At 42.5% G+C, this 22433-nt stretch overlaps 1 protein-coding gene across 7 annotated transcripts in view; it reads right to left on the bottom strand.

Annotated features, from left to right (window-relative positions):
* The window catches only part of LOC133169904 (E3 ubiquitin-protein ligase rnf213-alpha-like), a 33799-nt gene extending 11463 nt beyond the window's left edge, over positions 1-22336 (bottom strand). For 4 of the 7 annotated variants that reach the window (XR_009718478.1, XM_061302421.1, XM_061302423.1 and 1 more), the window contains exons 1-33: positions 22158-22336; positions 21650-21791; positions 16216-16327; positions 15823-15920; positions 14608-15033; positions 14404-14531; positions 14193-14324; positions 13274-13479; positions 12886-13187; positions 12555-12820; positions 12266-12451; positions 11993-12185; positions 11623-11678; positions 11276-11435; positions 11043-11192; positions 10758-10856; positions 10548-10670; positions 10277-10460; positions 9948-10121; positions 9742-9867; positions 9059-9666; positions 8312-8471; positions 8017-8234; positions 7806-7943; positions 6955-7296; positions 5560-6727; positions 5186-5367; positions 4953-5108; positions 1287-4880; positions 1074-1198; positions 427-543; positions 228-352; positions 35-157 (exon numbers count right to left, since the gene is read on the bottom strand). Coding sequence is in view for 6 of the 7 variants with exons in the window: in XM_061302421.1 (XP_061158405.1) it covers positions 35-157; positions 228-352; positions 427-543; positions 1074-1198; positions 1287-4880; positions 4953-5108; positions 5186-5367; positions 5560-6727; positions 6955-7296; positions 7806-7943; positions 8017-8234; positions 8312-8471; positions 9059-9666; positions 9742-9867; positions 9948-10121; positions 10277-10460; positions 10548-10670; positions 10758-10856; positions 11043-11192; positions 11276-11435; positions 11623-11678; positions 11993-12185; positions 12266-12451; positions 12555-12820; positions 12886-13187; positions 13274-13479; positions 14193-14324; positions 14404-14531; positions 14608-15033; positions 15823-15920; positions 16216-16327; positions 21650-21778 (10306 nt within the window). In the remaining variant the exon portion in view is untranslated. Of the gene's footprint in view, positions 1-34; positions 158-227; positions 353-426; positions 544-1073; positions 1199-1286; positions 4881-4952; positions 5109-5185; positions 5368-5559; positions 6728-6954; positions 7297-7805; positions 7944-8016; positions 8235-8311; positions 8472-9058; positions 9667-9741; positions 9868-9947; positions 10122-10276; positions 10461-10547; positions 10671-10757; positions 10857-11042; positions 11193-11275; positions 11436-11622; positions 11679-11992; positions 12186-12265; positions 12452-12554; positions 12821-12885; positions 13188-13273; positions 13480-14192; positions 14325-14403; positions 14532-14607; positions 15034-15822; positions 15921-16215; positions 16328-18634; positions 18770-21649; positions 21792-22157 lie in introns of those variants that run through there. The other 3 variants (XM_061302424.1, XM_061302422.1, XM_061302426.1) reach the window with 3 other exon arrangements.
* Between the last annotated feature and the right edge of the window lie 97 nt (positions 22337-22433).

Raw genomic sequence — 22433 nt, 5'->3', positions numbered from 1 at the left:
TAAATCAATCAAATGAAAAATAAATCTCTCCCACCTTGAGGTTGGTTCATGTTTGTTTCAAACAGCTGACAAATTGTTGTGTTTTGCAGTTTTCTAATGGCTGTGAATATGTCCTTTGGCTTTCTGAGGTCATCTAGATGCACCGACGTCCAGGGGTCTGTCAAGATTCACATGTCTTGAAATGACTCTTTCAATATTTACGACAAAATGCTAATTAGCGACCATACCGCCATGAAATCCAACATAGCAAGTCCCTCCTTGAACCCTTGGAAGCCTGGTGATAAAGTAGACGAAAACCCTGGAGTCCAAGCCATCTTGAGTGATCTTGGTGATTTCATTTACAGCGGAATACCTGACAATTAGGCAGCAAAAGTTCAGTACTGTAGCACAAGTACATGGAAATGGCCCAAAATGATAGCTGCTTACTTTGCAGATGCAATTAGATGGAGACTATGAGTGGCCTCCTTGAATTCACTCTGCACGATGAGGACCTTGTCACCGGGTCCTTCGTATAAGTTTTGTTTGTCAGCGGTGATGAAATTTCTACGAGAACAACATTGGACTGCCTTCATCATCTCAACAATACAAGTCGAAGAAAATGGTCAGTTCCAAAGCTTGCAACCACATCCTTGTAGGAGTTGTTTACTTGCTTCAGACTTAACAAAAGTCAAATGTAGTCTATACATTTAATTAATAATAATCTCATTTATATAATCTAGTAATCTGATTTATTTATATAATAATATATAACAATGTGAATTGAAGTTAATATTTTTTAAATATCTTAATTTATCTTTTTACTTGGACTTCAACATATGAATTCTTTGCTTATTTTGCAATGTAGTATATACATTTAATTAATAATAATCTCATTTATATAATCTAATAATTTGATTGATTTATTTAATAATATATAACAATAATGTTAATTGAAGTTAATATTTTTTAAATATCTTAATTTATATTTTTACTTGGATTTTAACACAGCATTTTATGAATTCTTTGCTTATTTGGCGCATTCAACACGGATGAGGTGTGTCGATAATAGTATGTAAGCCATTTTATCCACAAACCTGATTTCCTTCAAGAAGAGGTGTTCCGCGTCAAACTGCTGGAGTGAGAGAAGCGTGACACTTTGCAACATATCCTCCAATGGTTTTAAGTCGGGTGCAGTGAGAAGTCTGGAGAACGTTGTGACCTGTAGTTTGGAAAGCAAATCAGTTATTAAAAAAAAAGCTTTCAGGGTTGAGAGAGTGAACTCTCAGGCGCTGGTACGTGAACATTACCTCTGTGAAGGAGGCAACGCGATGGACTTCCTGTCTTGTATGAGCAACGATGAACTCAACCAGGCAGTTGTTGTTTTGATGTTCAAAGTAGACATTGGCAAGTTCTTCACTTTCTCCATTGGGAAGATCGGTCTGTTCCAACCGCATCACTGAATCCGGGGTGGTACACCTGAGCAGTACAAATTTACCCTCTTGGAGAAGTCTCTGCTCAGCATCGCCGATTTCCATATCATCCTTTGTCTTTTCGATCACTTGATGGATCACAGAAGCGCAAGCGTCTGAATGGTAGCCAATGAAGACGTCTGATGGATGGTACTTGTACGTCTGATTCAAGTCAATGCGATTGCTGACTGAAACAAAGCGTCTGACCCATTCATCTAATTTCTCGACCATCCTCTTCTGGGCTGCTGTCAGGACGGTGTAGATGTCCAGATAATGTTTCTCCAGCCTGTTGATGAGAGGTACTGGGAACTGTTTGTAGACCACCTCTCTTTCTTCAATGACAATAAGCCGGAAGTTGTTGTGCACCCTACACTTGACACGGTGGGTTCCAAGGCCAAGGTCCACATACTTCTGCCCTCCCAAGTAGACATAATATTGATTGAGGGCATCGTAGAGACTTTCATAAAGGTTCTGCAAGTTCAGAAGCACAACAGTTTTACCGGTCTCCATGCAGATCTTGACTCTGTTGATGTTGCGGCAGATTTGAGTGTACTCCTGGTCTTTAGGAAAGCTGGATCCAAAAATGATTTCGGGCTGACCAATCTCTGAAAAAAAGGTTTGCTGCAAGATCTGGAGGGCTGCATAATTTCGGCTTAGGATCAGCAAGTAGCGGCATTCTTCCTCTTGTCCAGCCGACTGAATGTTTTCTCTCACAAACTCAATGGCGCTGATGTTCTCCGGGTCGGATGCAAGGCAAAAATTTTCATTAAAGACGGCCATGGCATCCACATCATTTTTGCCGCTGAAGTTCCTCAAAATGGCCTTTGTGATCTCCTTCATGGTGGGCTCTTTTCGGGAAATTTTGGCCATTGCATAAACCATCTTAATCAAGCTGTAATAGTCACGCAGGCCAAAAAATCCTTTGCCTTCCTTGCAGACAATATTTATGTAGGCTCGTGCAAAATAGGTGAACAATTCCCTGACTTTCTCCAAGACCATCACGTCAGATGAGCATATGCCTTCCGCGCTCTCAATCAGTTCTTTCTTATCAGGATCACCCCGAGAGACAGAAATGCCTCGGTTCATCTTTGCGGGGTCTAAAGCCCAGTTGGAAATGCCGATGAAGCCCACCTTTTTGTGTGCCAGCGGCTCATCGTCAATGCAACCTTCTTCCAACAATGGGTGAAGGGTTTTAAGTGGCATTTGTGGAGAGTCTTCAGCCAGCCCAATCTCATCAAGGACAACGACTGAAATGTACTCCTCCAGATTCTTTCCTTCCTGATAGCGTCCACATTGTTTGAAAATATTGATGATCCCTTCTGATGTGGAGTGTGGGCTGCACTGGAAGGACACCAAATGAATCTGCTTGAACATTTTGTAGAGCTCAGAGTGTGCAGCTTGGCCCTGCATTGCATCTGCCACCAGTGTCTTGGACAGAGATTTTGAGGTTCCAGGTTTCCCCACTAAGAAAAGCGGAATTCTGAGCTCAATGCAGAAAACCATCATAAAAACATTTTCTTTGAGCGCGGCATTTCTTGCAATCGTTTCAACCATTGGCACGCCACTCAAGAGTAAGTCCTGCATCAGTGTGATTTCCTCCATTATTTTTGCCGGAGTGTAAAATGACGGCAGACTTTTGCTGAGACAGTTTCTGTACTCTTTCTTTTGTTCAAGGCAAGCGTGGTAGCACACACCTAAGGCTATAATTAGAGACCACAATACTGGATCTCGTTCCTCTGGCTCGTTTGGACCCCGTTGTTTTTTCTTGTTTTGACTCCGGTGAAATTCTCTGAGCTCTACAAAGAAATCTCTGTGGTGGTCATGGAGCCAAACAAAAACCTGCATGCAACGTTCGACATCTCTCAGGCTAACAAAGCTACATTCATCACTCCTTCCACGCATGTACTTTTGTGAGGAGGAGAGAGACAGTGTAATCCATTTGAAGTACTTCTGCGGAATCTCTCGACTTTGCACAACTCTCGTCACAATTTGCTCAATGTATTTTTCCTCCGTCTGATCGTTTAACTGGCCAAAGTCCCACACCAACGGGATCATGCTTGGTGGCAATGCTTGAACTCTATAGACTAGCTGGCGGAGAGGAATTGAGCCTAGTTTTTCATCCGTTTCCTCAGCCCGGACTCTGTACCCAAGACCTGCAGATTCCAGCCTCTTGATCATCTTATCGGTGTGCTTTCGGTAAGGGTTGCACGCGGCGATGATCTGCAATCCACTGTTGGGAACCAAAGCCACCCCCTTGACTGTCTTGTCACAGAGTACCTCCTTGATACTGCTTATAGCCTCTGTGGTGTTGGCCTCGTCTAAGAAGAGAACAGAGTCGAATCCATGTTTTTGTTTGTTGGAGGAAGCCATAGCTTCGCTTTCTCTCACTTTGGCGTAAATCATCTGTGATGATGTCCCGCCATGCACTTTGACCAGTTTCATATTTTCAGCGGCGACGCGGTTCCTGCGCAACTCGCAAAGATATTTGATGAGTCTTGTCTTCCCGCATCCGGTCTCTCCCATGATGATGACAGGTATGCCACACCTGAAACGCATGTGAATTGCCAGCATCTTCAGGATGTTGTCCGTTGTCAGCTCATATGTTGGATCCGGGTCAAAAGGCTCCTTGATTCCAAGAACATTGCATAGTCGCTGTATTTTTTCACTTCTGCGTAGGCCATCAAAGTTGATGTTAAAAGGAACACCCTGATTGTGCAGTTCTTGAAACAATTCCTTTGACATCACGTTTGTTTTGATAACCGTACCGGAACTTGGATCAATTGCATCATATGCATTCTGTGAATTGGGTCGAAGATAGAATCCGATGAAGGTCATAGATGAGTGGTCCTCATTAAAGAAAATGTACGGGTGTGGTTCCTTTTCCCATCTTTTTCGAATCAAAAACGGAGCCAAGTCCTCCTCCGCGTTATTTAAGTCCATTTGTGATTTCCCAGGGCTCTGGTCAGAGATACTCAGTGATGGTGTGGCAAAGTCTCTTGCCATGACAATCATAAAACCCACCACAAAGGTTTTAAACCCATTGAGAATGTCTCCTGTCAAAACGGCATCACAGAACACAGATTTCTCACAGTCTTGCAGCTGCAGATTGAGAAACCAAGTAAAGTTTCTAAGTTCCGCCCAGGAAGGATCAGGAATGCCACAGTATATGAGAAGCAGCTGAAGACATTCCACCTCCGAACCATCAGAGTTGTTGCTCTTGTAATTGAACCCATCAAGGCTAATGTTATTACGAAATCTTCGGAGATACTGGTATGGTCGCTGGAAGGCTGAACTCTTGAACACTTTGACATCCATCAGTGGGTTGTCATTGAAATGTTCTTCCTTCTTCACTGCGAGCTCCAAGACATCTTTCGGTGGCCGGCAAATAATTTTGGGGAACACGTCTGCGAATGAGCTGATAGCGGTAGCAGTCTAAGGAGACCAAAGAAAAGCCCGAGGTAAGCAAAGCGCTCTGGTGAAATGACCGTTTATCAAAACTCCTACCTGAGCTGAAGCATTTTTGCCTGGCTTGACGGTTTCTTCTAAAAACTCAATGACATAAAGATCCTTATTACTGCACTTCCAGGTGTTTCCCTCCGAGTCCATTAGGTAACGTAGAATCAACAACTTGAAGAGAAACTCGTGGATACCTTTCCTCACCTTTTAAAACAGCAGAAATACAGATTGACACAAAAGCACCAGCGGACGTCAAATGTAACGCAAATTGTAACAATTACCGACGAAGTGATGTCAAAATGAAACACGGTAAGTTTGTTCTCTCGGGCGCTTTCCAAAAGAGACTGAAGGATGGCATGCTCATCGACACTGGGTTCAATCAGGCGAATGCATTTCCTACTTGCGCGTTTCTCAGTTGCTTCCTTCAGTGATTGGTAAATCCTCTCGATGTAAAGTGATTTACCTGAAATTATGAAAACAATTATGATCGGAAGTAGGTTTTTTTACCATGGTGCAATTCCAAATGAATTCATATCAAGATTTAGAAAAATAATAATCATAAAAAAACCAGCATATTGGGTGTAGGCTAGCTTGTTTTGATTACGATAAAAGCATTTGCATGCGAGATCAACATTGTTAACAAGCTTACACTTACCAACACCAGCCCTTTCCGATGAGACGGTGCCAACACAGAGGCCATCTTTGAATACAGCAGCTGCACTTGACTGATTGGTCGGAACCACATAATGATGCTGGAGGTACTTTTGGATGCTGATCAGTGACAATTGAGGTACAAACTGCGACCTGTACTGACTGAAAGCTGATGGAAGGTAGGCATGTTCTTTTTCAGAGCTACACAGAAGAACAAGCCTGTAGTCTGCCGTACAGCGGACGTTCATGCGCTGAAAAAACTTTTCAACTTTAGAACTCACGTCGTACGGAAGCAGCTCCCCGAACAGGAGACAGTATATCTTCTTGTCCTTGCAACCTGCGCTGAGACAACGCCTAAGAAAAAGCTCCACCTGCTCATAAGTTGAAGTGGAATCGCACAGCAGGACCTCATCGTAAGTTGGGAGTGGCTGATCGTGACTGCTCATATAAATGGAGATGCAAGAGGTTAACACTGCCGTCTGAGGGCAAACAAGGAGGTTTGGCTTTCCAGCTGCCATGCTTTTCGGGAGTTCTCTCTTTATGAAGTTCTCAACCTGCTCTTCAGAAACATCATCCTTCTTAGCCAGCCTTTCCAGTAGTTTTCCAAGACTTTGTATGTCAAGAATGTGCTTTGGGTCTTTCATGTAGTCCTCCCATATCTGATTGAAACTTTCAAATCTGTTTGCTTGTACCTCAGCATTCATCTCCTGGAACTCAGATTCCTCATTTTGTTCTTGTGGATGTGTGAGGACTTCATTTTGAAGTTCATCCCACACGCGCCATACATCCGAGGCTGTGCAGTGGGACTTGATAAAGGACAGCATCATGAGAACTTGATCATCAACACGTTTGACGTGTTCTTCTGACAGATTGCTGCATAGGAAGAAGATTTGTTCCGCTGTGAAGTAGTTCAAATAGTAATGCTGAAATCGCTGTGTGTCCAGGAATTCCATCCAAAGGGCCAAGCAGTTCTCCATTTTGAGGCAAAGTTCAGGAAGGCTGTCCTCAATGGTCAAAAAATGAACGTTTTTCCCAAGGTTGAAGTTCATCTCAATGTTGACATTCCCATTGAGGCAACAGTGGACTTTCACTTCCCAGTGTCTGAAAAGAGGGTTTCCAGCAGTGTAGAGAGCGATGAAAGCTTCAGCTAGTCTTTGAACACCAGCAAAGACCTGAGAATGAAATGTTTTAGAAGAAAAATTACATTGCGGCATCTCTCGTAAAGCCAAATTGTAATACGAATGTTTTTTTTTTTTTTAACAAAATCAGACTGTCAGAAGAAAACAAAATGAAAAAAAACAGATAGATAGCTGATAGAGTATTGCAGTTTTGGCAAAGCCTAATTCGGTTTTGTGCAGTGCCCCATTTCTTTCATCTGTCACTGCTAGAAATACAGTACCTCTGCAAAGTAGTTGACTTCTTGCTGTCCCTGATCGCCTTTCCCAGACATGAGCATCAGTTTGTTCCGCAGCTCCCGCACATCTTCCAGAGAATAGTAGTGCATCTCATCTTCTTCTTCATCCTTATACTCTTCTTCATCCTTATACTCTTCTTCATCCTTATACTCTTCCTCCTCCTGATACTCTTCCTCCTCCTGATACTCCTCCTGATCCTCCTGATACTCTTCCTCCTCCTGATACTCTTCCTCCTCCTGATACTCTTCCTCCTCCTGATACTCCTCCTCCTCCTGATACTCCTCCTCCTCCACAATTTCCAGGTCTAAGACAGTGTCCAGACTTACCTGTCACAAAAAGCACACATTCAAAAATCAGTGATCAATATCTGTCATTTTTAAAAGTGAATAAAGTTTGTAATGACACAAAGTGGATGTCAAATTTATCTTCGTGGGCCGCACAAAGAAATGTGGCCCCCGGGCCTCGAGTTTGACACCGATGCTTTAAACACATTTCATTTTTCGAAAACACATTTTGAACATGCATCAAACATTGCAAACATCAAATCTCTAGAAAAGACAACTTAGTTATCATTTGTGTGATGTTTATGTAAATTTAAGGGGTAGGGCCTGGTGATAGTGATGGTAGTGAGCCGGTCATTCTGTTTTATTCTCACGAGGTGTCGCGTTTGTGATGGAGCCTATCCCAGCAGTATGTTGACGTAATTAACAAATAGCATTACATAGCTTCCGTATAACTATGAATCTAAGTGATGTGAATGATTGTGACATGTCAAATAGCAGGCAAACACTATACGACCAGGCAGGAAAATCAACCCTGGAATTTGTCAATTGACCTTTTTTCCATTCACTGCACGGATCCGATAGATGCCCTTTCTGTTAATGGCTGTTGCCAGAGCCATGGAAGACAACTCCACTGAGCCATGACTATCCTTAACAGTCTTCAGCCATTCCAAATGGCGGCCACTGTCACGCTGGAAAAGAAAAAATAGATTTGTGTCGTGAAATGTATGTCTTAATCACAAGGAGTAAATCTTTTCCCATTACCATTTTTTGGGGGAGGTTGTTGTCCTTGTCGAGAGCACTCCAGAGTTTCTTTAAAACCTCTTTGAAGGCCAGAAAACCGGAATTTGGTGGCAGCTCGTACAGGACGGGAGCGTAGCCATGAATGGCATCGTGGAAACAAGCCACACGGTCCACCTCCATGTCGTTCTCTCCCGCAGAGATGAAAGCAAGGTCAACAAACACCTTCAGGTCCTTCAGATCTGAAAGGAGTCGGCATTTTTAAAATTCCCTGGCCTAGAAGAGCTTTGAGATATTCATTCGAACTCATGCTTGTTACCTTTCAGTGCATCTTTCACCCATTTTACAAAATGGCCTCTGAGTTTTAGCTCATCTAAGCAAAGTCTACGAGGCTCCGTGATGTCAACCAGATCCTTTTTGACTTCTATCAAGGCATTGTCAATGCACCGCAGCTCCTTCTCCTGAGTGTCTGCATGACTCTGAAAGGAGAAAACCATAAAAACAACAATGTCAGTGGAACCTCAGGTGTGACAGGAAAGCATTCTGAATATAAATACCCAATAAACTATTATTGAACATGCGAAAAAACACGCAAATATGATTACCGTATTTTCCGCACTATAAAGCACTCCTGAAAGTTTTTCTCAAAAGCCGACAGTGCGTCTTATAATCCGGTGCGCCTTATATATGGACCGATATTGAGCCACTATGGCAGGCGTGTCCAAATATACGGGCTTATATATATATATATATGGACAAAGTTTTAAAAAAGGGCCATTCATTGAAGGTGCGCCTTATAATCCGGTGCGCCTTATACATGAACAAAGTTTTAAAATGGGCCATTCATTGAAGGTGCGCCTTATAGTGCGGAAAATACGATACATTGGGCATAAATTTTGAATCGCCACAACCCTTTTTTTTCAGGAACGTCAAAATTGCCGTGATCGCTCAGCCATTTACAATGGAGCGTTAATGGGGCTCCCACAGTTTTACACTTTTGATTTCGGGGAAAAAAAGAAAACGCAAAAGTAACATAGCATCGATTTGTTGCAGACATTCAACTCACAACATCCAAGAGCGTCTCCAGCACACTGAAGTCTCCTTGAAGACAGAGCGTCTCTTTGACGGCCAAGATGACCTCAGCTGAATCCGCTGCTTGACGGAGTTCGTGAAATTGCTCAATTTGTTGAAGCCTGGTGTGAATCCATCGCTTATCTGTCGACATGTCAATGCTGCACATGATCTCCAGGTCTCGTTCGAGCTCTGCGTACTTGCCCTTATAATTGCCGAAAAGCCGGTTCACCTCCTTTAGCCCGATACTGCCATCCTTTAAACCATTGTAGATCTTCGTGTAATTGTCTCTGCAAGGCTCGAAAATATCCTGGCAAAGCTCGTCGAATGTCAGCGTTTTGCGAGGTACCTCTTCCTTATCGTCCAAGGTGTCTGCTTCAGGAAGTCTGCCTTGTTCTTTCCAGCACAATATGAATACGTGGCTGTCTTTGAATTTGTACAAAACATCGGACATGTGTCTGATGCGTTCATTCATTTTGAAATAAGTGACAACGCCAGCCAGAGCTGGGGGAATTTGGTCAAACGGATGAACTTCCATAAAACGGTCAAGGGGTATCATCTCCATGTTGACGCGGCGTAACTCATCCATCTCACAGACATCAACTGCAAAGAAAAGGGATGGAAAAAGACTTGTCATACATTGCAAATGTTTGATCACACTAAACTTCAGCCTCATACCCGCCATGTATTCGTCAAGGTGGCGGATCATTGTGAGCAAGGCATCCACTTGCTTCTTCTCTTTGTCTACATCATCAAGTTCACCTGCTCGATACTTCAGAAGTTTTTTCATTTTGTCAGTATCCTCTGGAGAAAAAAAAAAAAAACAAAGCGCACGTTAATCTATCTTATCTTTCCATCATTCGTGAAAAGGAGATGACTATTACCACTCTTCAGCAGATCTATGAAGGAGTTTTGATCTGCCACAAGCATTCGGAGCAGCTTCAGTGGAATATTTCCGTTAATAAACTGAGTTTTGATGTTGGCCAATATTGACATGGCAAAAGTGACTCTGTCTTTGGCATCCAAGGTGAGCATGTCAAAAAGGTTTTCCTCTGCATCTGAAAAGGAGATACAATTGAATGTCACTAGCACCTTTCCTCACTCCGACAGCCATTGATAGGTGGTTATATAAGAGCACAAATCTAACCGTATATTAGGTTTGGGTGTTCATTTTTATCAAAGCTGATCAATGAAAAGCTGTTTGAGGGATTACCAGATAGCTGTAAAATGTGTTTGGCACCAGTCCACGTGAGAAGGTGCTGAAGGACAACTTCTTCTTTCTCCTCATAATTTCCTTGTTGATCCTTTGGCCAGGAACTTTTGAGAATGGCTGAGAAAATTTTCACAAATTTGTTGTTCATCTTGATATTCTCAAGCAGTTGGACCTCTGATTTGATCTGGATGAAGAAGCCGACATATAATAAGGGTGAGACTTTATCTTTCGGCTACGTTCTCAAAAATTGTCAAAGACAAAATATGGATACCTGGCATACAGATGTAACAGCCTCGAGCGCACACTTCTCAATAATAGGTGACACATTTTGAAGCGAATTTTCCAGCTTTTCTATTTTTGCGCAGTAAAACGCAATTTGATCCTCGGATTTTTCCTTAAAACAAACACAGCAGACATTCCACTTGTCAAAAAAAAAAAAAAAGGCATCTAAATGATGTGCAATTAAGCCGTTATGCTGTACCTTTTTATACCTGCCCTCAAAATCTGAAGATAATTTCAGCCTCCACTCATTCTGACAGCTATTATTGTTGAAGTGGATTCCAAGTATGTGGTTCCATACCTGGACAAAATAAAAAATAGATATTTTCTATGCATCCAACAGATTATCCAAAAAACATGTTCACATTATTACCATCAAAAGATAGACTTATGGTGGCTCTTAATACAAAACCAAAAGACAGGTGAGTCACAGGCGAGTCCATCTTTACTTCTGTTATTTCAATTAAAAAAACATTACAGTGCTCACTTCCATTTCCTGCGTAGCCTCAAGGTTGAGAAATGGAAAACTCCTGATTAGCAAATTTTCCTTGAATTCCGAACTCATCCAAGATCTCATGTTGCGCATTGCCTTTGAGATCTCTTCTGCATATGGCAGCTTTCCATCTCCTTCAGCCTCCTATATGGAAATGATTTTTCTGTTTAAATTGCCAACCCACCTCTATGTGAAAGGCATTCCACATACAATTTCATTTTTCATACCTGTTGCATGTATGGAACAGCCAAATCAAACACGGACGCAACCAGTTTCATGCATTCTACAGGAATGTCCTTGTAGGACGACGTGGCTCCTTTGCAAATCTTCTCAAAGAGTTTAACTGCTGCAGCCAGACACGATCTTGCATCAGCCTCCAAGACATCACTACCAAAGATGCAGTGGAGTTCAATATGCAAATTGAAGAACACGGGAAAATAATATAGGGAAAAAATATTGCCATGTTTAAAAATATTGAAAATAATATATGATAAAAAAGATAAGAAAAAAAAGATAAGATAAAAAAATAATATAAGATTAAATATTGCTTTGTTTAAATAAAAATTATAATTACCTGTGTTTCATGTCAAGGACTTGGCTTTGGATGTGAGAAAGAAATTCAGATACATACTGAAAGGGAAACCAGAAACCACCCATTATTTTAAACCCCAAGAATATTATACTGTGTATGATTAACATTGTCCAGTGGCACTACTTAAAATCTCCAATCTCCCAAACTCAAGTAGGGAAAAATGTTATTGCGCCAATGAAATAAAACGATTTTTGGACTTTTGGGCCATAATTCTACAAGCTGGCACAAACACAACACAACTCAACAAAATAAAGCATGCAGAAGCATGGTGGTGTGTTAGCAGCAGCAGTCCACATTCACTTCTACTACAGTTTTTTTTCATTTTGGTTTGTCGTTCTTAATCATGGCATACCTTAGAGTTATAATAGCCGATGCTCTTTGGTGCTTTGAGGCTGAAAACATTGAGCATGTCCAAAAGTTGGATGTTCATGTTGATACTGCAATCTTTAAGTTCACCGAGTGACATCAGGTAAAACCCAGATCGTGCTGCAAGCGGATCCACTTCCATCAAATGACGCTTGTCTTTCATCATCTTGAGCAAGCTCCTGACAAGCGAAAGACGGTGAAAAGTTGATCACTCACTCCCTCACTCACATGGTGTTAGTGTTCGTATTATAGTTCTTACTTCCTGTCACTTTCATTGTTAATTTTGCCCAAACCAAGATCTTTCAGACCATGCCCAGATGTCAGCACCTGAAAAGGTTGTACATCCTTTCCGTCGAGGAGGTGAAAGAGGGGTAATGCCAAAATCCATTGGGGGTGCCCACTGTCTTTCACAGATTTCATAAGAGAGCACAAGCTGCTTGGCAGGCTACAACACAAACAGGATGAAGATGGTTAGTTAGAGTAGATAAAGGCATTTAAGCAATTTTTGGCAGGAATGATTCTGACTGTATCACAGGGTGCCACTATACCTTGGAAGAAGAGCAAGATCCCGTGACAAATCTTTCCAGTACTCAAGGAAGCCACTTTTGTCTAGTTTGGGTAAACACAGCTCAGCGCAAAGGTAGAGGCGGTTGGTAATGTCCAGTTTGATACGGTACTGTTCACACACGTAGAGCATGATCGCAGCCGCTCGCAGAGGGTCTTCAATGTACAAACTATTTTGGGGGGGATTTACATTCGGTTGTACCCGCGGAGTCACATTTTTCAACATGAAGTCCTTGATCGAATTCCGCACCTGGGAAATGCAAAGTGGTTCAGAAGACAATTTTGGCTATACCAGAGCAAATTTTCTATACTTACATGGTTCTCGTCATAGTTTAAGGAGGTCCATTTCGTGTGCCGCGATCCTTCATGTGTAGATGGGTTTGAATAGATATCAAAAAACTGACTCAGCTGTTTTAGAAATGTTTTTAAATTCTTTTCTGTCCATGTCCGGAGAAGATCAAAGATTGTGTCCATCATTATCTCCCCTGCTATGTCTCTGCCTTGAACCAGTTGTTTCCTCTGGCCAGTCCAAACACTTTTCACGCCTTCATACAATTGTTTCCATATGCCTTTTTCTGGCTTAACACACACAATGTCGTCATATTGATGCCATTCCCCTTTAATGAAAAAATAAACACAAACAAATAGGCATAAAACGATAAAATTGATGAGTATAGCAGGCACGAGTGAGGGTTTTTCATACCGTCTTCATTGAGGAGGTGAGGTTTAACAAACAAGCATCTGTTGGTCTTGGATTGATCTGAATTTTCTTTGTAGATGTATTCGAATATTAACTTTTCTTGTGCCTTCTTGTAGACAACATATTTGTAAGGTATTGACTGCCACACAATGCGTGTTTTGTTGGTCTTCAGAACGCCTTGGACCAAAAAGCCATGCTCGTTCAAATCCCTGCGCAAAACAGAAACCAAACATTGATCAATGCATGAAGAGGTTGGGATGAGGATGACTTTTCGAGATACGAACCAGAGCCGCGCGATTTTTTGAACCTACTTGCAAACCAATTTTTGACTTGCGAACTGACGCCCTAGTCCTCCAGTTGGAAAAGTCATTAATTGCACCAAAATGTACATGCCGAGTACATGGAAGTATACCATAATTTATTAGCCTATTGTTAGCAAGTGTAGTCAAAATAAAACTGTTGTTTTACACAGAGTAACAAGGTAAAAGATGTGACTTTTGGGACAGTCGGGCACGCATTATTTTCTTTTACATTGATTCCTATGGGAAACGTTGCTTCGACTTACAAACCCGATGGTGGAACCAATTAAATTCGTAAGCAGAATTGCTTCAACCCGCCTCCCTTTTCAACAAGTTAGACTTAGACTTAGACAGACTTTATTGTTATTTTGTAAACACTCGGTGCACACAAAACGAAATTTCGTTGCATACGGCTCTCAACAAAGGAATGAACGTCGAGAGCCGTAGCAGCCGCAGCCGACTGGGGCTTATAACTAAAAGTTATAAGTTATAAGTTATGTATGTATGTATGTGTTATGTAAGTTATAACAATGTGAAATGAAATTCTAATCAATTTTGACAATGTACTGACTGAAATAAAAAAAAAACAATAATAATAAAAATCACTATTTTGGAAGAATTACCTGGCCACATCTAGCCGCACTGCAATGTGTTCCCATTTTGCTAAAGGAGGCCCAGCTCTGATGTAGATAGAATCTTCATTGTGCTTAAATTTGAAATCTTTTGAGAGGATGGCATGGAAGTAAATAGTGAGTCTGTTTTGAGGAGAAAAACATACTACTGTTATTATCATGGGAAATATTCTCAACCGAAAATCATCTGAGTGAGACAAACCGTGCGTCGGTTGGTTGAGTTGGAATGGTGGCATGTTGGGAATGATAGTTTGCATTAGACCTTTGGAGCACCATGTCTTCCGTTGCATTGTGTGGGTCTACGCTGGAGCCTCTGTCTTGAGCAAGCACCTGCGAGCATATGAATGTTTTTCAAGGAACACAACACCTTGTCTGATCAGAGCTGCTCATTTGCATCAAGCGTTACCTTGGATGGTTGAGCTTGGGGGCCAAAGATCATTGTCTGTTCTACAGTGCCAGGCTGGTTCACTTTTGGTTCCTTCTCATGTGCGCTTTCCTTGTTGTCCACGTTGGCGTTTTGGTCACACACGGCTTGATCGTTCTCTCCCTCTGACTCGCTTTTTTTGGTCTCTTCGGTACTTGTGTCGCCGGCCTCGGAAGTCTCGCCTGCACCCGAGTTAGCATCGAAACTTGTGCTGTCATCAGAGTGCTGAGTCGTACCTGAATCTTGAACTGATTTTTGTGCATTGCTCTCATCTTTATCTTCTTCGCCATACAGACCTGAAGTGACTTCAGACTGACTGTTTTCAGTCTGCGCATCATTATTGTTGGTATTGTCAGCAAAGGAACCAGACTGGTCCTCTCTTGAGGAGGACTGATCTGCTGCCTTTTTCTTCCGGAGAAAAGTGAAACATTTTAAAATTAAGAAATGAATTAATAATATGAATTCATCAATCAATTACCGTATTTTCCGGACTATAAGGCGCACCGGACTATAAGGCGCACCTTCAAAGAATGGCCCATTTTAAAACTTAATCCTTATATAAGGCGCACCGGACTATAAGGCGCACCATTAATGCATCATGTCAGATTTTTAATCCAAATCAAATAATTCTCCATTTTATCTTTTTTATTTCAACTTCAGATGCAACAAATGACTTTATAATCACAAAATAATGATCCATACTCTTTTTGATTCATGATTCATCGTCTTCAGCAGGCCACTTATGCTTGATTTCATGACACAATGCTTCGGGACAGTTTGAATTTAGGAATTTAGTCCATATATAAGGCGCACTGGACTATAAGGCGCACTGTCGGCTTTTGAGAAGATTTTAGGTTTTTAGGTGCGCCTTATAGTCCGGAAAATACGGTATAATATAATAATCAATTTGATAATTTAATTTCAACATATGAAGGTGGCATAGAGGGGCATTGGTTAGCATGTCCGCTTCACAGTTCAGAAGTTGCAAAGTTTTAGTTAACTTTATAAGAGATGATGCACTTAGTTTTTTAAATTTCAGCAAGGCGATGTCGACAATTTGGACTTTGAAACAAATTATTCTGAATGTGTACATTCAAACCTAAGCATTTTCATTTGTAAGGACATATTTCTTATTTCAACTGAACGTGCAGATGTATCCAATGCTGCTATTTAGTAAGAAGAAAAGTGAAATGTTACCTTTTTCTTAGAATATTTGTTGTCTACAGAATGGTTGCGTTTTGCTGTTGTATTGGTCGCAGCTTCCAAATCTGGTACCAAGGAGGCTGGTTCATTTCCTTTTAAAGATTAAAGCAAATTAAATTTCAACACATGGAGTAAGCAAAGCAACAAAACTGGATTTTTTTTTCTTTAATACAAAACCAATACATAACTTTGAAAATAGAAATAATTTTTATGTGGTGAATGCAGCAGACACAAATACTATTTAAAAAAAAAAAAAAACTATTTTAGAATCTTAATTTTGGCAATTTCAAACCATTTTGCCTTTTGTGGCAAGTGAATGAATATCCGTCCAAAAGATATATTGACAAGTTTTTGCATATGCTGTCGGAAAAGCAAAATATCCTTCACCTTGGTTGTTGGGAGGCTGGACTGACAAATTGAAGCCACACTCTCTGCAGAAATGGTCTTCCTTCTCCAAACCCTTAAAGCCACACTTGGTACACTTCATCTTCACACTTTTCTGAGGTGGGTGACAGAAAAAGAAAAAGAAAGAAAGAAAGAAAGAAAGAAAGAAAGAAAGAAATTTTTATATATTATTTATTTATTATTTATTATATGTTTACAGCAGTGCTTCTCAATTATTTTCTGTTACGCCCCCCCTAGCAAGAAGAAAACTATTCGCGCCCCCCCACTCCCCACCGTGACTATCCATCTCTGCATAACATTTTATCCTTATTAACATTAAAGAAAAAAAGAAAGACATATGGTCAAACTTACAAAGAATAACTTTATCAAATTGTGTTTTAAGTCTGCAACAGAAAAGATTTTAAGTGCATCAATGCCTGAAATTAAGAATAAATAAATCCTTGTTTAAACTGTAAACATGTTTGACAAACTAATTGCACCATTGCAAAATTAAATCAAATCAATAAATAATATTTAATAATTATAATAACTAATAAACTACAAAAACTAAAAAAATAATAACTTATTTATATTCAGTTCAGCAACATTAACTCAGGAGCACAATATATAAAACACTTGAACCTACAAAACAAGGTGAATTAAACAATTTGTGCTCTTTTTTTCTTTCTTTTTTTCATCAAAATTGAGGAGGAAGTCAGGTTTAATGGCTACAATGAGCACGTTTTGCAGTGCACAGCTTTTCGAAGCGAGGTTCGAAGCATGATACTGCAACTCTCAGCTCCTGCTCAATGTTTAGCTGGGACCTGTACTTGGTCTTCAGTGCAGCAACAGCAGAGAAGCCAATCTCACAAAGGTAAGATGTTGCAAAAGGAAGCAGAATGCTCATAGCTTTCTCCCCTAAGAGTGGATACTGCCTCTCTACACTCAGCCAGAATGCACTGAGTGTCTGTGATGTAAACCTCAGTCTCAATGTGGAGTCAGACGTCATGTCAATGAACTGCTCCTCTTCTGCAGAGCTGAAACCAGTTGGAGCTGGTGCACTGAAAGGGTCTCTCACCCAGTCATACTGGGAACTGTTTTCAGGGAAGTACTTTTTAAAGAATCCCATCAGTGAAGAAATGTGCTGCTTAATGTGTGGAATCACTGAGGTAGCATCATAGTCATTGGTGTCCACAAATTCATGCAGGTTCTCAAATGAATCGATGTTTCCTTCATCAAGTTGCCTGCCCCACATTGCAAGCTTTCGGGTGAAAGCGCTAATCTTGTCTGTGACCTGAGGGAGGTGTTTATCTTTCCCCTGAAGCTGCAGATTCAGTTCATTTAGCTTTTCAAATATGTCACTCAGGTAGGCCAGTTTTCCCAGGAACTTCTCATCACAACATTTTTCTGCCACTTCATACTTGTGCTCCTGCTCCAAAAACACTCTTATTTGCTCTCTGAGCTCAAAAACTCGGGACAAGACTTTTCCTCGTGACAACCACCTTGCTTCACTGTGATAGAGCACAGCTTGATGTTCAGCTCCCATCTCCTCACAGATGGCAGAGAAGACTCTTGTTTTTAGTGGTCTGGTCTTTATAAAATTGACTACACCTATGATGTCAGTCATAACCTCACTTAATTCAGGGGAAAGTCGCCTGGTTGCAAGTGCTTCTCTGTGTATAATACAGTGTGTCCACTCAGCATGAGGTGAGGCTGTCTTGATGAGTGCCCGAAGTCCTTTTCTCTTCCCTGCCATGGTTTGTGCACCATCACTGCGTTCTCCCACTTTAGCCCATTCTCAGTCAAAAAGGAGTCCAGAATTTTGAAGAGCTCTTCAGCTGTGGCTCTGTCTCGGACATATTTACAAAAAAGTAGATCCTCACACAGGGAGTTTGACAAGTCAAAACGTACATAAGCAATAAACAGACAGTCTTTGTTGCTGTCAGTTGCTTCATCAAACTGTAAGGCAAAACGTTTGTCTTTGAGTTTATCTACCAGCTGTTCTTGAAGACCGTTAGCGATGTCATCTATACGTCTGGCGACAGTGTCATTGGACAGAGGGATAGTTTTTAGTTTTGCTGCACTGGCGTCGTCCAGCATGACAGAGACCATGTCTAATGCTGCAGGCAGTATTAGCTCCTCTGCTATGGTGTGGGGCTTTTTGCACTGCGCGATTTGGTACGCCACCTTATATGATGCTAAAAGCGCTCGATGGTTTACTGAAGAAGCCTTCACAAAACGGGATGACTGTTGGCCATATTCAGCACGTTTTCGCTGAAAAAAACTCAAGTGGCTTATCGGCGTGATCGGGGTGTAACGTATTTAAGTGACGCGCCAATTTATTTGGCTTCATGCTGTCCGCTGCGAGCATTTTTAGACACAGCAGACATATCGGTCTTTCCTCTTCTCCAACTGTACTCACAGTGAAGCCAAGCGCTAAAGACGCTTCGTCGTATTTCCTCGTCTTAGCTTCCAGCTGACTCTCTTTTGTTTCATTGTCTTTGTTTCTCTCCGCTTTTCTTTTCATCCCTGTTAAAAACTTTTCCATGTTGGTGTTTGTTGAATAACGGAGGCTATAGACGGGACGCAGTCGGAGCTTTCAACACTGCTAATCAAGGCAAACCTGTTGTCTTGTAAGTCGTAAAATGTTGCACTGTCGCAAACGTCACTATTTGAGAAGCACTGCGTTAGTCTGAACGTAATGTTCCCTTCAGCTACAACAACATGCAAGCAGGATGAGGAAAAACAAGACGATGAAAGGCAGAGACGTGAGTAGGAAGTGGGACAAAGTTCGTTCGCTCTCACTGCTTCCCCACCCTCTTCTTTGTTGACTAAAAGAGTCTGGCCTACCCATCAAGTCTCAACCAGGTCAAGTTTTTGTGAGATGGTAGATTTAAAAATTAATCTGTAATGAAGGCATTCACAGCGGTGTCCTAATTATATGTACAGTGGACCGAAGAAAAAAATACTGTAAAAAAATAAGGAAAAAAAAAATTTTTAAACTCAGGAAGCCATGGAAAACAGGGGGTGAATCCTTGGAACAAATTACTGCCATCTTTTTTCTTTAAATTAAGGATTAACTCGGTTTTAAAATAAAGAGTCACAGACAAAGACATACCACTCTGCGGCTCGTGCAGCTTTAGGACTATCGGACCACTGTCTAGTTCATCTGATCCCGGCCTACAGGCAGAAACTAAAAACTTCTAAGCCTGTGGTGAGGACTGTGAGGAAGTGGACAGTGGAGTCAAGGCAGGACCTCCAAGCCTGCTTTGACTGCACCGATTGGGGAGCTTTCGAAGCTGCAACTTCAGACTTGCATGAACTCACTGACACTGTCACATCATACATCAGTTTTTGTGAGGATCTGTGTGTGCAGACTAAGACCTTCTGCACGTACAACAACGACAAACCTTGGTTTACACCGAACCTCAGGAGGCTGCGCAAAGTCAAGGAGGAGGCCTACAGGAGCGGCGACCGCGAGCTGTTCAAGCAGTCCAGAAACACGCTGAACCGAGAGGTCAGGAAAGCCAGGAGGTGTTACGGGGAGAACCTGAAGAGACACCTCTCTGCCAATCCTGATCCCTCAACGGTGTGGAAAGGTCTGCAGAGCATCACGGGCTACAAGAAACGAACCACCCGTCCTGTAGAGAGCCCAAGGCTTGCTAACCAGCTAAACAAGTTCTACTGCAGGTTTGATCGGTCCTCCCACACAACGGGACCTCCTGCAGCACAATCTACATACTCACCTCTCCCCACAACTGCTCTGTACACACCTCTATCATCGTTGTCACCCACTCACTCTCTTGCAGAGGCCGCGCCCGCACTCCAGGTCCGCGAGGAGGAAGTGCGCCAGATGTTCCGGAGACAAAAGACCAGGAAGGCACCGGGCCCAGACGGCGTGTCACCTTCCTGCTTGAAAGTCTGCGCTGAGCAGCTGGCGCCCACCTTTGCACGGATCTTCAACCGTTCTCTGGAGCTGTGTGAGGTGCCCTCGTGCTTCAAGAGCTCCACCATCGTTCCAGTAGCCAAGAAGCCCGCCATCACAGGTTTGAATGACTATAGACCCGTCGCACTGACATCTGTGGTCATGAAATCGTTCGAGAGGTTAGTGCTGAACCACCTGAAGGAGGTCACGGGCCCCCTGCTTGACCCCCTCCAGTTTGCCTACCGGGCAAACAGGTCAGTGGATGATGCGGTCAACATGGGACTGCACTACATCCTGCACCACCTGGACACCCCAGGAACGTACGCCAGGATCCTGTTCGTGGACTTCAGCTCGGCGTTCAACACCATCGCCCCTGACATCCTCCAACAGAAGCTCATCCAGCTTGCGGTGCCTGCCTCCACCTGTCAGTGGATCACCAGCTTCCTGACCAACAGGAGACAGCGTGTGAGGCTGGGGGACATCACATCTGACACCCGGACCACCAACACTGGAGCCCCTCAGGGGTGCGTCCTCTCCCCACTGCTCTTCTCCCTCTACACCAATGATTTCTCCTCAGGTGACTCTCCTGTGAAGCTCCTGAAGTATGCAGACGACACCACTCTCATCGGACTGATCCAGGACGGTGATGAGACTGCGTACAGACAGGAGGTGGAGCGGCTGGTCCACTGGTGCAGTCAAAACCATCTGGAGCTGAACCCGCTCAAGACCGTGGAGATGACAGTGGATTTCAGGCGAGACCCTTCACCACTTTTACCCCTCACTATCCGCAGTAATACTATTCTTTCCACAGACACCTTCAAGTTCCTGGGAACCACAATCTCTCGGGACCTGAAATGGACCGGCCACATAGACTCTGTCCGGAAGAAGGCCCAGCAGAGGCTGTACTTCCTGAGACAGCTCAAGAAGTTCAACCTGCCGCGAGAGCTTCTGAAGACCTTCTACACTGCCATCATCCAGTCTGTCCTCTGCACCTCCATCACTGTCTGGTTTGGACCGGCCTCCAAACAAGACAAGCACAGACTACAACGGACAATCAGAACTGCAGAAAAGATCATTGGAATCAACCTCCCATCTATCCAAGACTTGTACCTGTCCAGGACCAGGAATCGGGCAAGGAACATCTCTACAGACCCTTCTCACCCAGGTTGCAGTCTGTTTGAACTACTCCCCTCCGGACGGCGTTATAGAGCTCGGTACGCCAAAACCAGCAGACACAGAGACAGCTTCTTCCCCCAGGCTGTTGCTCTGATGAACTCACACCACTCATAGAGTCTCAGAGACATTACTGTGCAATAACATCCTGCTCCTCACACCTTTTTGAATTTGTCTACACTGTTTTTGCCATCATTCACATGTCCTGAATGTTGTTAGTCACCTAAATGTTGAACAGAGGGTGTGTTTCTACCGAAGTCAAATTCCTTGTTTGGCACGCTCAAACATGGTGAATAAAAAACTCTTGAATCTTGAATCTTGAAAATAAAAGTCACTGACCAGCTCTGGACCAGTTGCACGGAGGGTGTCGCCAGCAGTTTGTCCGGCAGCAGATCGATTTCCTTCATGATGTTCGATAAACGCACAGGAAGCTCTTGGCGCAGAAAGATGAATGATGTGCGCTCGCATGCGTTGGTTGAACCTTGAGTACAACAATATAAATTCAAACATATAACATTTGATAAAAACAACAGCATCGTTGGACAATCATTATATATTTGAACTGCCAGATTGAGGATGATGATGGCGTTGAATTAGTAGGCGAGGTTGTTTGGAAAATGTGTTATGTGTTTACCCACACAAATCGTTAAATTGCATATACTATATGCAATTTAAAAATTTGTGTTATATATATATAAATTATAGGGTGACTCGTCCTGTCAGGAAGAAACTGCATCTCGAATAAAAACTAAACCAAATGTAAACAGACGTCCAAATAAAGTGCAATGAATTAACCAATTCAAGCCATCGTTTCATTAATTCTTGCAAAAATGTGAACAACACTTACCAAAATCCAAGAATTGCTTCATGGAAAGCGGAGATGGCGAAAATTTGGAGAAATGATCCACATGTTTAGGAACGTTGGCCACAGCTGCCGCTTTCACCATGGATCGAACAAATCTTATTCTGGGATAGGCTCCAATGCCCCCGGTGACCTTGACCAGGACAAGCTGTGTTGAAAATGAATGGATGGATGGATGGATGGATGGATGGTTGGATGGATGGATGGCCCAGACTGTGAGCTAGCAAAGCCCTGTGAAAATAATACAGTAGCCCGCTGGAG

This window comes from Syngnathus typhle, linkage group LG17 (assembly GCF_033458585.1).
Source record: "Syngnathus typhle isolate RoL2023-S1 ecotype Sweden linkage group LG17, RoL_Styp_1.0, whole genome shotgun sequence".
Lineage (NCBI taxonomy): Eukaryota > Metazoa > Chordata > Actinopteri > Syngnathiformes > Syngnathidae > Syngnathus > Syngnathus typhle.
The sequence above is the reverse complement of the archived record's forward strand: the minus strand, read 5'-3'. Positions and strand labels throughout refer to the sequence as shown.